General features: G+C 42.2%; 1 protein-coding gene across 4 annotated transcripts in view; it reads right to left on the bottom strand.

Annotated features, from left to right (window-relative positions):
• The window catches only part of LOC111980179 (SH3 and PX domain-containing protein 2B), a 98226-nt gene that overhangs the window by 8002 nt on the left and 71863 nt on the right, over window positions 1-18361 (bottom strand). Inside the window, exons 7-12 of one of the 4 annotated variants that reach the window (XM_024010849.2) lie at window positions 17263-17298; window positions 14642-14773; window positions 14119-14220; window positions 12874-12957; window positions 5749-5866; window positions 5362-5576 (exon numbers count right to left, since the gene is read on the bottom strand). In XM_024010849.2, coding sequence (XP_023866617.1) covers window positions 5362-5576; window positions 5749-5866; window positions 12874-12957; window positions 14119-14220; window positions 14642-14773; window positions 17263-17298 — 687 coding nt within the window. The remainder of the gene's footprint in view (window positions 1-5361; window positions 5577-5748; window positions 5867-12873; window positions 12958-14118; window positions 14221-14641; window positions 14774-17262; window positions 17299-18361) is intronic. The other 3 variants (XM_024010851.2, XM_024010850.2, XM_024010852.2) reach the window with 3 other exon arrangements.

The following is an 18361-nucleotide window of genomic DNA, read 5'->3' as shown; positions in this document are numbered from 1 at the left end:
TAACATTGAATACATACTGTCACATTAATTTAAGATACAGTTAATAGCCTAAAGTTAAGGCTATTAACTGTATTAAAGTAATATTGAATTGTGTATGGTTGYCGACAAAACCAAATATCAACGTTTAAAGGAGATGTAAAGCACAACCAAATTCCAATGGAAAAACAATTTAATTTTTTTTGGTTTAGTTGTCATAAATTTGTTATTATGTTTTCAGACAGTCAAACTTTATTTGATTTAGTTCAACTCTTTAACTTAGATTTTTGAAGATGAAGAAGTGAATCCAAKATATCAATTATTAATTTGTAGGCAAACTGAAATTAAAGCCAGAGGCACAGATGGAACTATCCAAGCAGAAGATACATCTCCTTCAATATCCAGTMTGTCTACAAATMAATAATTGATATGTTGGATTAACGTCTCCATCTCAACGAAAAATTYAGTTAAAGAATAGGACTTAATCAAGTCAAATCAAACTTTAAATGCACTTTACAGAAAGTTTGATTTGATTTAGTCCTTTTCTTTAACCTTAACTTTTGGTTAAAATGGAGTGAATCCAACATATTAACTTGTAGATTTAAATTTGAATTGAACCAAAGCTTGAAACCCTAGGCCTACAGTGCCTTAAAGTTGTCATACTTCTTAACTTATTCCACGTTTAATTGTGTTACAGCCTGAATTTTATACTGAAAAAATATATAAATGCAACATACAACAATTTCAAAGATTTTACTGAATTACAGTTCATAATGAAATCAGTCAATTGAAATAACGTTTAGGCCCTAATCTATGGATTTTAAATGACTGGAAATGCATGTATGCATCTGTTAGTCACAGATACCTTCAAAAAAAGGTAGGGGCGTGGATCAGAAAACCAGTCGGTATCCAGTGTGACCACCATTTGCCTCATGCAGAGCAGGCTGTTGATTGTGGTCTGTGGAATGTTGTCCCACTCCTCTTCAATGGCTGTGCGAAGTTGCTGGATATTGGCGGGAACTGGAACACGTTGATCTAAAGAATCTCAAACAACATGATCAAAGGGTGACACGTCCGGTGAMTATGRAGGCCATGGGAGAACAGGGACATTTTCAGCTTCCAGGAACTGTGTACAGATCCTTGCGATATGGGGCCGTGCATTATCACGAAARGTGAGGTGATGGCGGCGAATGAATGGCACGTCAATGGGCCTCAGGATCTTGTCACAGGATCTCTGTGCATTCAAATTGCCATCAATAAAATGCAAGTCGTGTTTGTTGTTTGTAGCTTATGCCTGCCAATACCATAACCCCARCGCCACCATGGGGAACTCTGTTCATAACGTTGACATCAGCAAACTGCTCGCCCACACGACACCATACASGTGGTCGGCGGTTGTGAGGCCGGTTGGATGTAGTGCCAAATTCTCAAWWWWTMTMGGATGCGGCTTATGGTAGAYWAATCAACATTCAATTGTCTGGCAACAGCTCTGGTGGACATTCCTGCAGTCAGCATGCCAATTGCATGTTCCCTCAACTTTGAGACATCCGTCGCATTGTGTTGTGTGACAACTGCACATTTTAGAGTGGCCTTTTACTGTCCCTAGCACAAGGTGCACCTGGGTAATGGTCATGCTATTTAATCAGCTTCTTGATATGCCACACCGGTCAGGTGGATGGATTATCTTGGCAAAGGAGAAATGCTCACCAACAGGGATGTAAAACAAATTGTGCACAACATTCTTAGAGAAATAAGCTTTTTGTGCGTATGGAACATTTCTGGGATCTTTTATTTCAGCTCATGAAACATGGGACCAACATTTTACATGGTGCATTTATATGTTTGTTCAGTATAAATATAGTGCATTCGGAAAGTATTCAGACCCCTTCCCTTTTTCCACTTGTTACATTACAGCCTTAATCAAAAATTGATTTTAAAAAATCTACACACCCAAACCCCATAATGAAAGCGAAAACAGGTTTTTAGAAATATTTGTATAAAAAAACTGCAATACCTTATTTACATAAGTATTCAGATCCTTTGCAATGAGACTCGAAATTGAGCTCAGGTGCATCCTGTTTCCATTGATCATCCTTGAGATGTTTCTACAACTTGATTGGAGTCCACCTGTGGTAAATTRAATTTATTGGACATGATTTGGAAAGGCATACACCTATCTATATAAGGTCCCACAGTTGACAGTGCATATCAGAGCAAAAACCCAAGCCATGAGATCGAAGGAATTGTCCGTAGAGCTCCGAGACAGGATTGTGACGAGGGGAAGGGTTCTGGGGAAGGGTAACAAAAAATGTCTCAGCATTGAAGGTCTCCAAGAACACAGTGGCCTCCATCATTCTTAAATGAAAGAAGTTTGGAACCACCAAGACACTTCCTAGAACCACCAAGACACTTCCTATAGCTGGCCGCCCGGCCAAACTGAGCAATCGGGGGAGAAAGGCCTTGGTCAGGGAGGTGAACAACAACCCGATGGTCACTCTGACAGAGCTCCAGAGTTCCTCTGTGGAGATGGGAGAACCTTCCAGAAGGACAACCATCTCTACAGTACTCCACAAATCAGGCCTTTATGGTAGAGTGGCCAGACGGAAGCAACTCCTCAGTAAAAGGCACAACGGCCCGCTTGGAGTTCGCCAAAAGGCACCTAAAGGACTCAGAACATGAGAAACAAGATTCTCTGGTCTGATGAAACCAAGATTGAACTCTTTGGCTTGAATGCCAAGCGTCACGTCTGGAGGAAACCTGGCACCATCCCTACGGTGAAGCCTGGTGGCAGTATCATACTGTGGGGATGTTTTTCAGTGGCAGGGACTGGGAGACTAGTCAGGATCGAGGGAAAGCTGAACGGTGCAAAGTGCAGAGATCCTTGATGAAAACCTGCTCCAGAGTTCTCAGGACCTTAGACTGGGGTGAAGGTTCACCTTCCAACAGAACAACAACCCTAAGCACACAGCCAAGACAATGCAGGAGTGGCTTCGGGACAAGTCTCAATGTRCTTGAGTGGCCCAGCCAGAGCCCGGATTTAAACCCGATTGAACATCTCTGGAGATGTGCAGCGACGCTCCCCATCCAACCTGACAGACCTTGAGGCTCTGCAGAGAAGAATGGGAGAAACTCCCCAAATACAGGTGTACCAAAGAAGACTCGGCTTTAATTGCTGCCAAAGATGCTTCAACAAAGTACTGAGTAAAGGGTCTGAATACTTATGTAAATGTCATATCAGTATTTTATTTTTAGTAAATTTGCAAATAATTCACACAATGTCATTATGGGGTATTTTGAAGATTTATGKGGGAAAAAAGTGTTTTAATCCATTTTAGAATAAGTCTAACATAACAGAATGTGGAAAAAGTCAAGGGGTCTGAACACYTTCCGAATGCACTGTACATATAATATATTTTTGGGTTACCCATCTACACAAAATACCCCATAATGAAAACATGTTTTTAGAAATGTTTGCAAATGTATTGAAAAATGAAATACAGATATCTAATTTACATATGTATTGACAGGGGTGTGTGAATACTTGTTAGAATCTCCTTTGGCAGTGATTACAGCTGTCAGCCTTTCTGGTTAAGTCTAAGAGCTTTGCAAACCTGGATTTTACAATATTTGTACATTATTATAAAAAGATTTGTTGATCATTGCTGGACAGCCATTTTCTTGCCAAAGATTTTCAAGCCGATTTTACTGTAAGTCAAAACTGTAATTAGGCCACTCAGTAACATTCCATTTCGTCTTGGTAAGCAACTCCAGTGTATATTTGGCTTTGTGTTTTAGGTTATTGTCCTGCTGAAAGTTGAATTTGTCTCCCAGTGTCTGTTAGAACGCAGACTGAACCAGGTTTTCCACGAGGATTATGCCTGTGCTTAGCTCTATTCCATTTCTTTCCCTAGTCCTTGCCGACGACAAGCATACCTATAACATGATGCAGCCACCACCATGCTTGAAAAGAGTGGTACTCCGTGTTGTGTTTTGGATTTGCCCAAAACATAACATATTATATTCAGGACATAAAGTGAATTGCTTTGCCCCATTTTTTGCAGTTTTACTTTAGTGCCTTATTGCAAAATGGATGCATGTTTTGGAATATTTTTATTCTGTACAGGCTTCTTTTCACTCTGTCATTTAGGTTAGTATTGTGGAGTAATGTTGTTGATCCAGCCTCACTTTTCTCCTATCACAGCCATTAAAKTCTAATTGTTTTAAAGTCATTATTGTCATGAAATTTGGTTTCCATTGGGGGTGTCCATTATTGTTACTATGTCCGTTGGTGCGTGCGAGTACCTGTGCTGTGTGTTTTGGGCTTTCGTGCCGTGTGATAATCATTGTGCGCTTGTGTTATTTATTCGAGGGTACTCCTCACTCTTTTGTTTGGGTTTCAACCCTGTGTTTTGTTACGTGTTTGTTTGGTCTTCGTCCCCGTGCCTTTAAACGGCACGCTGTAATTTGGGGCTTAATAAAAACCCTTATTAAGCATTCCTGCGTCTGTCTCCCGACTCTTCATACCAGCGTGACAGTTAAAACCCTGGACGAGAGACCAAAGGGATAGCTGTAGATTAACTCTCCAGTAGGAGGTGCCGCCCAGCCAATTGTTTTATTATRATAGTGGATATAATGTTGAAAATCTGARGTTGTTTCAAAGGAAAACATTTCACATATTTTCTACAAGGTTTGTCTGTTGAAAAATGGTTACCATGACATAATCCTGTGCTTAAKATMTCACCCTCAAAACAACAGTTGAGGACTTTTTGCAAATCCAACAGAGCCACGTCACAATACGTTGACAATTTACTTTGAAACAACATTGGTTCAACCAGTTGGTGCCCAGTTGGCAGAGAGTGAGAGAGAGATTAGTGAGTAGAGCGAGAGAGACCATAAAGAGAGTGAGGGAGAGAAAGAAGGAGCGAGAAAGGAGAGCGAGCGAGAGAGAGAAAGGATGAGAGAGAGAGAGAGAGAGAGCACTGTGTTCGACGTAGACTAATTCAATCTGGAGACTGGGGATTTCGGCTCTAACTCGATGTGTAATGCATCCTCACTAATGGAGGTGTAGTTGAGGAGCTGAAGGCTTTCCACAATTACTTACACACTGTAGGAATAAAAGGGGGATGTTTTAAATTACTCAGGCATTGATTTAGAGAGCCTCACAGAGAAACCACTCTGAGGAAGGAGACTGAGGAAGCATCCCTCATACAGATGGGAAGTCTTGGTAACACTTTACTTAKGTCTGCATGTATAATGCTTTATTATATCTTATAGGATTTATAATGCATTTTAATAATGCCTACCTGCAGGCATTAAGTAGAGCGTTACAGCTGTTTGTTAGTTGTTAAACTAGTTAGRAGTTTACATTTCCTAGTTCCTACTCACTGTGCTGCTTGGCAAAGGGGGAGAAGCCCTTGTCTTTCTGATCCTTGTTGTCTCCTCGGCTCTCCTTGGCTTGGTTCTGTTGACTCTGCTGCTTGGAGAATCCGTCCAGGTCGTTAGTGCTGGAGTGGCCCGCTGCCCCTGCCACCAGCTTCTGGCTCAGGATGTCGGCCTTCTTCAAGTAGGACGCCGGGGCCCAGCCCTCCTGTCCCTGGTACCTGTAGAGGGCAGCAGAGGTCACGTTCACAGTTTCAAATCGAGAGAAACGACAACAACAAAGTCCTTATTTAGTACAAACGAGCAACCAACTCTGATCCACACATTCATACACTCAATGAAATAACATGCATTCACTGTGTACAGACACACTTCTGGGGTATTGTGTTTWACCTGATCTTCCACCAGCCCTCAAGGTTCTTCTGCATGACCTCCACCGTCATGCCACTTTCTAGGTCGATCTCGTCTTGGTCTCGCGCTGCGTAAGGGTAGATCACTGTGTACTTCTCCTCTGGAAGTGGCAAAGAACACATGACATTAGGTGATGTCTTTTTCATCTTGCATACTAACTTTTAAAAGAACGTCAATCAAGCAGATGGAGTCAACAACTTGGCAGGGACAGCACATTATGTAGCAACGCACATGCCCCGCCTACCTGATGATCGGTCTTTTTCAGCCATGTATTTCCTGTGTTTGAGGGGTGAATAATCCACTTGTCACTTAAATCTTGCTGGATTAATTGCTTTCATTTTACTCATGCGACTCTTTCATACGCTTGCTTGTGCCTGTCGTTTTTTCATCCGTTTAATATTATGACTGGAAATATTTGTAACGAGCTGTCAAACACACCCAGGTAATGGCTGAAATTGTCTCAATGGAATCCATTGTCTTTCCGTTGCATCTAAACTCAGCAAAAAAAGAAACGTCCCTTTTTCAGGGCCGTGGCTTTCAAAGATAATTCGTAAAAATCCAAATAACTTCACAGATCTTCATTGTAAAGGGTTTAAACACCGTTTCCCGTGCTTGTTCAATGAACCATAAACATGCACCTTAATGAACATGCACCTGTGGAACGGTCATTAAGACACTAACAGCTTACAGACGGTAGGCAATTAAGGTCACAGTTCTGAAAACTTAGGACACTAAAGAGACCTTTCGACTGACTCTGAAAAACACAACAAAAAAAAGATGCCCGGGGTCCCTGCTCATCTGCGTGAACAAGCCTTAGGCATGCTGCAATGAGGCATGAGGACTGCAGATGTGGCCAGGGCAATAAATTGCATGTCCATACTGTGAAACAGGACGGACAGCTGATCATCCTCGCAGTGGCAGACCACGTGCAACAACATCTGCACAGGATCGGTACATCCGAACATCACACCTGCGGGACAGGTACAGGATGGCAACAACTGCCCGAGTTACACCAGGAACGCACAATACCTCCATCTGTGCTCAGACTGTCCACAATAGGCTGAGAGAGCCTGGACTGAGGGCTTGTAGGCCTGTTGTAAGGCAGGTCATCACCAGACATCACCGGCAACAACGTCGCCTATGGGCACAAACCCACCGTTGCTGGACCAGACAGGACTGGCAAAAAGTGCTCTTCACTGACGAGTCACGGTTTTGTCTCACCAGGGGCGATGGTCAGATTCGCGTTTACCATCGAAAAAATGAGAGTTACACCGAGGCTTGTACTCTGGAGCGGGATCAATTTGGAGGGTCCATTGAGCACGTCTGGGACCTGTTGGATCGGAGGGTGAGGGCTAGGGCCATTCCCACCAGAAATGTCCGGGAAGTTGCAGGTGCCTTGGCGGAAGAGTGGGGTAWCATCTCACAGCAAGAACTGGCAAATATGGTGCAGTCCATGAAGAGGAGATGCACTGCAGCATTTAATGGAGCTGGTGGCCACCCCAGAAATTGACTGTTACTTTTGATTTTGACCACCCCCTTTGTTCAGGGACACATTATTTAATTTCTGTTAGTCACATGTCTGTGAAACCTTATGTTCATACAAATATTTACACATGTTAAGTTTACTGAAAAMAAACGCAGTTGACAGTGAGAGGACGTTTCTTTTTTTGCTGAGTTTATAAGAACGCTAAAGCTACATCGGGGATATAACGCATCGTCTCGACACATTACAAAAAAATTACTTTTATTTTGATGGGTGTTCATTTTTGGTGGAATTTAAAAAGGAAATATTTAACAGTTTAATACAGGAAAAACACTGGACGCTCTGTCCGAGGAGTAGGGTTGATCACAATGACAGTCAAGCACCCAAGCTAACAGGCTAACGTTGGCTAGCTACTTCGACACAAATGAGAGAACACCTCATTCTGATAATTTTACTCGCCCTAGCAGAGCTGGTTAGGCTGTGTTAATGGTGTATATGGCTGTGTTAATGGTGTATATGGCTGTGTTAATGGTTGTGTTAATGGTGTATATGGCTGTGTTAATGGTGTGTTAATGGTGTATATGGCTGTGTTAATGGTGTATATGGCTGTGTTAATGGTGTATACTCTCCGGAGTGTTGGTGACTAACTGCTGCTGGCAACAATTTAATGACGCTTTTTCGCCAACGTTTACTACGTTTAAACTCGTCAGTTATTCTGCGCTCTGGCACCGCCCTATGTCTGATCTCGCAAACAATGTAAAGCAGTAATCTAATGCCAAACGTGTAGATGTTAAATTTGAGAGTATCCCGCTATTGACACAATTGTTGAATTATGCAACTGAACGTGATGACAACAGTAGCTAATGAGGCAGTCCAGACAGTGCAAGTATATGTAAATACAGTACACCTCATATAAATACATCTCTACCCTGTACCTTAGAGACTGATGCCCTATGTACATAGTCATTGAACATTAGTCACTTTAATAATGTTTACATACTGCTTTACCCACTTCCTATGTACAGTACACACTTTTTCTATTCATATACACCATTATTTAGATACGCTATCTATCTATACCAAATCCTAATAAACTCGCCAGGGCCATAGCAACATATGAGGATTTTATTTTAAATGAAATCAAAATAACACTTTTTTTTTAGGCGCTCAGTCTAGGGGTCTCAGCTTACTGTTGAGAGTAACAATAGTAGAATACACAAGGTGCAATTTCCATACTTGGTTGTGCATCAGCAGTTTCTCTTGTCACTCAATAACCACATTTTCGTCCACAGTTTTTTTTTTGCAACGAAAGAAACCGCTGTGATGAAACAGGAAATCTCAGTATAATTTGATAAATGCTGACACATTTGTTAGTTTGACATGGTAGGATATTTTTGTGTTGGTAAAATGAATTATGCGAGAAGTGGCGGTGGAAACGCCTTTATGAGCAAATATTGATATAATAAACATCACATCGAAGTAAACTTGGGAGTCACGCGATGACATGGTTTGTGGTCCTCCCGCTACGCCTTGGGAGACCATGCTGTTTATAGGCTACAGATTAAATAAATAAATGATGAACACAGGGTGGTGAAAGTGCAAGGTATGAGTTTGATGCTCCTTTCCAATAAATGTCCAGGGTCTTATTTTGGTGACATGATGATAGATGCTTGACTACCGTCTTGACAAATCAAAACATTATCGATCTTATCCATAATAATCTCATCATGTAGACTATCCTACCCACACTGTATCTGCAAGCTGTTCGCTAGAGTGTAGGTACCAAGACCAGAATAGGTACATTTGATATAACGCAACAGTTTTTTTGTGACAAAACTATCGGTAGAGTTAAATGCGATGGGAACACATTGGATTTTTATTAGGTACATGAAAACTTAAGCTGAAAAGTTGATTGTGTGTGCACTACATCACTCACTAATTTTTATTTGCAACAAGTCAGTTTTGTATGAATACACCAATAGTGAGAACATTTGCATATTTTGGATGGAAAACAGTAAAAAAATGTTTGATTGGTAAATTAGTCTAGCCAGTTATCTAAACTCATAGTAATCAGTGCCGAATTACCGACCACGTGCCCAGGGGCCCTGACCTCCAGGGGGCCCCCATTGATTTTGTTAGTCACTCTCGCTGAGATATCATATTAACATTGCATATGTGTAGAATTGCAGGAAATTAGCTGTATAAAATAAAAATCTGTAAAGCAAATGTATTGGTTTACCGTTTGTTAATAAAATACTTTTTCTGCTAACAGATCCCTCTGTATGTATGAAATTATTGTTTTTAATCCCGGTGCAGAGTTAATATGAGTTAATGGGTAGCGGCTAATTGTATAGCTAATAGGCTACGTGTTTGTAGATCGACTGAGGTGAAGCTGCAGCAACCAACGTGTTGTCATTTTTGTTTGTTTTTGGGCTGTTCTCCAAATTGCATTTGATAGTTTTACAATTGTATAGAAATTCAGTAAAGAAGCTGCAACTTTCTTTACATTTCTTGGATGGAATTTCTGAACCTAGTCTCCCACTATCTGCTAGTGGATGTAATGTATTAGCCCCTAGTACACCATTCCCAGATCATAAACTAGTAATCAGTTGAATGCTTTCAGCGAGTGTTTCCTTGTAGACAGAGCCTGGGCGGGATCTATCTTGTAGAGTGAGAAGACATGCAACACACATCATGCAACACAAAACATCAACGAGACAGAATTACAACTGCGCTAGCATTAGGACTTCAGGGCAATTGCACGGTAACATATTGGCGCTTTGACTCTGTCTTTTCACATTAAAATGTATGCCAAACAAAACATAGATATAAAAGTTTAACAATAGAACTATATCCACACGGACTACTCTTAACAATTTCTATTATTTTTTTGTAACAAAAAAACGAATTCTGTGGAAGAACTGTGCATGTGCAAACTTTGGTAACAGATTACGGTAAAATCTCCCTCAGGTTTTCTTAAATTTCTGCTCCAAATTACGATTCAAAGATGTCTGCTGAAAAAATGGGGTGTAAAGCTACGAGATGGCACCTTGAGTTCAATATAGTAACAGCACTGTACTGTACTATGCTATCCAAACTTGTGAAACATGCGTCTATGATAGGTTCAGATTTGGTCCAGTCCGGCCCATCTGTGGACGTTAATATCAAGGCCAGAGTAGACTGACCAAATTTCAACGTCCATGGACGTCTGGTGTCAGTCGGTGCTCAGAGGGTGAGGAAACTGGTTATAGTAAACGGAAAGAGAGGGGTTACATGGGTAGGTGTCAGTAAGAGTTGGGAGAGGTGATATTAATTGAAGAGAGAGAGAGGGAGGAGTTTTCCAGACTCAGTTTTAACACTTGGTTTGACCACCAAACAACAGAAAGTCAAAGAAAACAGTTATGAGCTTGACACAGCAGTATGCCAGTGGAAGGGAGGACAGTAGCAGGTGACCCAACTGTGGTTTGTGACTATTATGATTTCCCATTGTAGCCAATGCAGGTGCAGTAATTCCGTTTAATTTTAATCACTTCATAATTCATAAACAGAATTTGCATCAGTAAAATCATTATAACTAATTGGTAGGTCTACCATTACTTGTTACTTCTGTGAACTTTCATTATCCTACCTCACAAGAGAGAAAATTGAAAATATATTAAAGATAACTTTGTATATACAGTGTATGTGGACACCCCTTCAAATTAGTGAATTTGGCAATTTCAGCCACACCCGTTGCTAACAGGTGTATGGAATTGAGCACACAGCCATGCAATCTCCATAGACAAACATTGGCAGTAGAATGGCCTTACTGAAGAGCTCAGTGACTTTCAACGTGGCACCATCATAGGATCCCACCTTTCCAACAAGTCAGTTTGTCAAATGTCTGCCCTGCTAGAGCAGCCCCCCCTCACTGTAAGTGATGTCCCATTCTGTGAAGTGGAAATGTCTAGGATCAACAATGGCTCAGCTGCAAAGTTGTAGGCCACACAAGCTCACAAAATGGGACCGCCGAGTGCTGAAGAGCGTAGCGCGTTCAAATCGTCTGTACTCGGTTGAAACACTCACTACCGAGTTCCAAACTGCCTCTGGAAGCAACGTCAGCACAAGAAATGTTCGTCAGGAGCTTCATGAAATGGGTTTCCATGGCTAAGCAGCAACACATAAGCCTAAGATCACCATGCTCAATGCCAAGAGTCAGCTGGCTTGGTGTAAAGCTTGCTGCCATTGGACTCTGGAGCAGTGGAAATTATGAATCAAGCTTCACCATCTGGCAGTCCGACGGAAAAATCTGGGTTTGGCGTATGCCAGGAGAACGCTACCTGCCCAATGCATAGTTCCAACTGTAAAGTTTGGTGGTGGAGGAATAATGGTCTGGGGTTGTTTTTCATGGTTCATGCCAAGCCCCTTAGTTCCAGTGAAGGGAAATCTTTGGAAATCTTAGTTCCAGTGAAGGGAAAACATTCTAGACAATTCTGTGCTTCCAACTTTGTGGCAACAGTTTTGGGAACGACCTTTCCTGTTTCAGCATGACAATGCCCCCGTGCACAAAGCGAGGTCCATATAGTAAAGGTTTGTCGAGATCGGTGTAGAATAACTTGACTGGCCTGCAAAGAGCCCTGACCTCAACCCCATCAAACAACTGTGGGATGAATTGAAACTCCGACTGCGAGCCAGGCCTAATCACCCAACATCAGTGGCCGACCTCACTAATACTCTTGTGGCTGAATGGAAGCAAGTCCCCGCATCAATGTTCCAGCATCTAGTGAAAAGCCTTCCCAGAAGAGTGGAGGCTGTTATAGCAGCAAAGGGGGGTACCAACTACATATTAATGCCCATAATTTTGGAATAAGATGTTCAACGAGCAGGTGTCCACATATTTCTGGTCATGTAGTGTATGTGGTTTTTGGTAACATAATTACAAGGCACTACACAATATTTTTTTACTTACACAAGGTAAAAATTTTCTCCAAAGCTAAATATAAAAGTGTTTATTAGTTGGCAGGGGTCTGTATGTCAACATTATTGTGTTTTGATGTATTTCTGATTCCTTTTAAGAATTTTTCTGGTAGATGTTTTCTAAGATCCCTTTTCCATCCGTTTATTCAGAAACCAAAGCCTTTAATTATACCACATTTTTAAGATGGAAAATGGTTAAAATGTATCTATGCCTTCGTTTCCCAAAAATATAGACTCTTAGCTTCCATTTGACATGCTCCTATGAACTTCACATGTTGGTGCTCATGGGTCCTTTTACATGGAAATGCCCTTCACTAGCACCTACTTGAAACAGATTATGTTTTTATAACTAATCCATAACGGGTCCATTTTAGGTCTACTGAATTAAAGTGATTGTTACACAAATATTCTATTTAGAAAGAACAAACAATCTAAAATGTCATATTTCACTGAAAGAACAGTAAAAGTGAGGAACTGTTTTTCTCCACTGCATGCCACCGAGAGAACAAATCATACCAACATAAAGGTAGCATCCATTACAATCCATGCCACACATGCATGTCTTGCCTCACTTTTAGGCTTGGGTTGGTCATGCATGAGTTTTTCATGCTAAACATTACATTTTACACACAGATAGAGAAAAGGGAGAAAAGAGTCGTGCGCTCCACCTTGCCCAAAGCCTGTGCTGAACAGATCCCCTAACGTTCGCCGGCGGCCCACATGGCTCGGCAGTGACCAGTATCTCCGGGACACTGACAGCAGAGCACAGTGGGCAGCAGGAAATAAGTAAACAGGAAGTAAATACTCTGGCTTTGTGTTTGCTAGTTCCATAGAAAATTATAGAGGACTCTTCATTGTATCTGCCCTATTATGGCGTCTGTGAGTGGCTTCTCCATTTTTAAGTATTACATTTTCTTTTTCTTCTACTTCTATGAGTTGGTAAACAAACTGAACGGGTGAATACTGCCACCTGGAGTGTGTTGTTTGAACAGGTACAGTATAAAGCCAAGGTTGGCGATTTAACTGCCACCTGCAGTTATGGAATGTTTGCTCACAAGCATAATTAATTGGCTGATCCCTCCTGTTGACCCAGATGGAAATGTGTGTTCCTTCCTTAACCCATAGGAAGTCCCACCCAGTTGACTTCTTCAGAAGGGTGAAAGTCCTCAATTGCACTCCCCATGCTAAAAAGGGCATTTTGGCACTAGAGTCCTCTATTTATCTCTATGGTTGGTTGTAACACTGCGTTCATAACCAAAGGTGGAATTTACTACATACGATTGGGAACTCGCAATTACTAGTGGGAAACACATGTATCATCCCTAAGCTCCGACTTCTCCCACATTCTGACGTCACCTACTAAGGAAATTACCTTGATAACAGCATTTTCGGCAGTTAAAACAAAACATTATTTATAAAAAAAACTCTTAATATGGTTTTTGAACAGTATAATTTGTTTACAAGCATGATAGCTGTATTTTTTTGTTTATGGTTGATGCAGCTTGTTGGCCATTAGCCAATTGGCATTTCTCAACAAGTTCAAAGCGCGTGATAGCATCCAACTTCACAACTGGTATTTACCACCTTCCCACTTGGTTAAGAACGCAGCATCATCGACGGGCAGAGACAGGTGAAGGTGATAGACAGTCAGAGGTCATTTTCCCACATACAGTACGTAATGTAGCGATTTCAAGACATCCTGCTTCCAAGATTAATTAATTACAATTCCACATTTCTCCTACATTCTTAATCAATGAGGACACACTGTTTTGTGTCATAATGACTTGGCAGCAAACCTTGAGTTTTGACTGTGAGCTGCTCCTTATGGCTGCCAATGTGATCAGTAGTTACAGTAGGCCTATGTTTTGACTCTGAATGTGGCCTAGGGCAGTGCGACAGACGGAGCGAGTTACCTTCCTCGCCGGGCAGGGAGAAGTCGTCAGGGTCATCCTGAGCCTCCAGGCAGGTGGCAGGGACCCAGCCTTGGGCCTCGTCTGAACTAACAAACCACCAACCTGCACACAAAGAGCAAAACAAACACAGAAGAGTCCGTCACACAGCAGAGGCTCTCTCTAGGTCTTCTATTGGCCATGTCTATTTGGAAGGTTCTGAGGACAACGTGATAGCATTATGCTGCTGCTATTTGGCAGTTGTCTTGGTACACATTAAAGTACCTGTATCTCAGGTTCATTCAAGTATGATAACATTCGTTCAGTTGATTGGGGGGGGAGAGACGACCGTTTGAGACAGTGTGGTTGCTTTATAAAACACGTTAAGGCCGCCAGGACTCAAGTTGTCCCAAATGGCACCCTATTGCCCTTATAGTGGACTACTATTGACCAGGGCCAATAGGGCCAACACTACATAAACAAGTGTCATTTGGGACGCAGAAGTCATTTAGKTAAAGTCTGTCGCCATCTGATCCAGGTCTCGTACCAGACTCATTCTTCTCGATGACCTCCACCGTCTGTCCCACGTGCAGGCTGATCTCAGAGCTCTCCTGTTTCTCATAGTCAGTGACGGCAACATATTGGTCTAGGAGCAGAGGGTCAGCTGAGGTGGAGTCTCCTGCAGGGAGGGACACAGAGCACACATACATGTACAGTACCAGTCAATAGTTTGGACACACCTACTCATCCAAGGATTTCTCTTTATTTTTTACAATTTCTACATCGTAGAATAATAGTGAAGACATATAAACTATGAAATAACACAAATGGAACCATGTAGTAACAATAAAGTATTAAACAAATCAAAATGTATTTTATACTCTTCAAAGTAACCACCCTTTGCCTTGACAGCTTTGCACACTCTTGTCATTCTCTCAACCAGCTTCATGAGGAGTTCCCATATATGCTGAGCACTTGTTGGCTGCTTTTCCTTCACTCTGCGGTCCAACTCATCCAAAACCATCTCAATTGGGTTAAGGTTAGGTGATTGTGGAGGCTGATGCATCTGATGCAGCACTCCATCACTCTCCTTCTTGGTCAAATAGCCCTTACACAGCCTGGAGGTGTGTTTTGGGTCATTGTCCAGTTGAAAAACAAATGATAGTCCCACTAAGCACAAACCAGATGGGATGGTGTATTGCTGCAGAATGTTGTGGTAGCCATGCTGGTTAAGTGTGCCTTGAATTGTAAAGAAATCACTGACAGTGTCCCCAGCAAAGCACCCCCACACCATCACACCTCCTCCTCCATGCTTCACAGTGGGAACCACACATGCGGAGTTCATCCGTTCACCTACTCTGCATCTCACAAAGACATGGCGGTTGGAACCAAAAATCTAAAATTTCGACTCATCAGTTCAAAGGACAAATGTCCAATTGTCTAATGTCCATTGCTCAGGTTTCTTGGCCCAAGCAAGGCTCTTCTTCTTATTGGTGTCCTTTAGCAGTAGTTTCTTTGCAGCAATTCGACCATGAAGGCCTGATTCACACGGTCGATGTTGAGATTCACACAGTTGATCTGAGATGTCTATTACTTGAAGCAATTATTTGGGCTGCAATCTGAGGTGTAGTTAAATCTAATGAACGTATCCTCTGCAGCAGAGGTAACTCTGGGTCTTCCTTTCCTGTGGCGGTCCTCATGAGAGCCAGATTCATCATAGCTCTTGGTGGTTTTTGTGACTGCACTTGAAGAAACTTTCAAAGTTCTTGGATTGACTGACCTTCATGTCTTAAAGTAATGATGGACTGTCGTTTCTCTTTGCTTATTTGAGCTGTTCTTGCCATAATATGGACTTGGTCTTTTACCAAATAGAGCCATCTTCTGTATATCACCCCTACCTTGTCACAACACAACTGATTGGCTCAACGCGTTAAGGAAAGAAATGCACAAATTAACTTTTAACGAGGCACACCTGTTTATTGAAATGCATTCCAGGTGACTACATCATGAAGCTGGTTGAAAGAATGCCAAGAGTGTGTAAACTTGTCATCAAGGCAAATGGTGGCTATTTTGAATAATATAAAATATATTGATTTGTTTAACACTTGTTTGGTTACTACATGATTCCATATGTGTTATTTCATAGTTTTGATGTCTTTACTATTATTTTACAATGAAGAAAATAGTCAAAATAAAGAAAAACCCTGGAATCAGTAGGTGTGTCCAAACTTTTGACTGGTACTGTAGATCTGACCTCTCTACCAGCCACACCACACCGCAGAGAGCAGATGAAGAGGAAGCAGGCATGGTTTTCGACACGGAAGAAGAAAATGGTGGTCAGAGAGCAGAGGGAGGGAGAGGGAGATGTTATGAGAGACAACAGGATAGGAAGGAGGGTTATGCTAATCAACCGCGTGGCTGCCACAGAGATACAGAGATGACCCGCCACCAGGACACCCCAACACCTAGACTACCACAATGCTGTAGGTTAGAACAACAAGAGGGCCTGCTCTGTAATGTGCCCTTGATGGGATGACAACCAGAGCTACCTCCGGGGATGCAGAGTGTGATGCACTCATAATATCCTCTAAATGCATAATTATCCAGAGATGGAGCCTTGTATTTATACCATCCTGCATCAAGTCTCTTAAACGAGATATTATAGATTATGAAAACTGTCACGTCTGATACCCCAAGAGCCAACGACACAGAATGAGTATGGTGTTGTTGTTGTTGTGGCACAGCATGCACATCTATCAAGGTGACGATTATTTCCCACAACCAAGACAGGGTTGATTTCAGCACAGGAGCAAGGGAGTTGGGCGGGGTGTACGGTCAGACACACACCATCTGGTGCCCTCTTGACATAACACACCGCCATGCACATCACACAGAGTGAGCACCAAGCTTGCCCCACCCTGCCCTCTCGACCCCACCTATCCCTAGCCTGGTCCCAGACCTGTATTTGCTTTAGCTTGATATAGAGACCGATGCGTTGGCTGAATCACATACAAGGCTATCCCTTCCCCCACTCTACCCCGCACTGCCTAGGCTCACCTCAGAGCCACGTCCCAGCTAAAAGGCCAAACAGCCAAGGGCCCCTAACGGAGGGCTAGCAACCCACGTGTCACACACACAAAGTATGGCCAAGCATGAGTCTGTTACTACCTCTCTTTAGGAAAGTAGTCGCTCTCTCCACAATCCCTGATGGAGGAAAATGAAGGAAATTGAAATTGAACATGGATGGAAAATATATGGGTTGGTTAGATGAAAAAAGAAGAGGCAAAACTCTGAAACAAAACACTATGTAGAAGTAGTGGTGTGTATCTAACTTCAAATACATGTAATAATGATAGACTTACAGTCTTACATCTTTTATATAGCAATCTAGAGTGAAAATAATGGAGAGTATGCAACAATACAGCTAGAGGGCGCTCAAATCCCCATTGAGAAATGTAGTCAGATGGATGCAAACACCACACAGGGTTTTTCTCTGCCAAAGGCAATAGGACCTCTGAGTTATACAGTCGTGGACAAAAGTTTTGAGAATGAAACAAATACWAATTTTCACAAAGTCTGCTGCCTCAGTTTGTATGATGGCAATTTGCATATACTCCAGAATGTTTTGAAGAGTGATCAGATGAATTGCAATTAAGTGCAAAGTCCCTCTTTGCCATGCAAATGAACTAAATCCCCCCAAAACATTTCCACTGCATTTCAGCCCTGCCACAAAAGGACCAGCTGACATGTCAGTGATTCTCTCGTTAACACAGGTGTGAATGTTGACGAGGACAAGGCTGGAGATCACTCTGTCATTCTGATTGAGTTCYAATAACAGACTGGAAGCTTCAAAAGGAGGGTGCTGCTTGGAATCATTGTTCTTCCTCTGTCAACAATGTTTACTTGCAAGGAAACACGTGCCGTCATCATTGCTTTGCACAAAAAGGGCTTCACTGGCAAGGATATTGCTGCCAGTAAGATTGCACCTAAATCAACCATTTATCGGATCATCAAGAACTTCAAGGAGAGAGGTTCAATTGTTGTGAAGAAGGCTTCAGGGCGCCCAAGAAAGTCCAGCAATCGCCAGGACCGTCTCTTAAAGTTGATTCAGCTGCGGGATCGGGGCACCACCAGTACAGAGCTTGCTCAGGAATGGCAGCAGGCAGGTGTGAGTGCATCTGCACGCACAGTGAGGAGAAGACATTTGGAAGATGACCTGGTGGAAGGGCAGCAAAGAAGCCACTTCTCTTCAGGAAAAACATCAGGG

This window comes from Salvelinus sp. IW2-2015, linkage group LG20, assembly GCF_002910315.2.
Source record: "Salvelinus sp. IW2-2015 linkage group LG20, ASM291031v2, whole genome shotgun sequence".
NCBI lineage: Eukaryota > Metazoa > Chordata > Actinopteri > Salmoniformes > Salmonidae > Salvelinus > Salvelinus sp. IW2-2015.
This window is presented reverse-complemented; position numbering and strand designations above follow the sequence as displayed.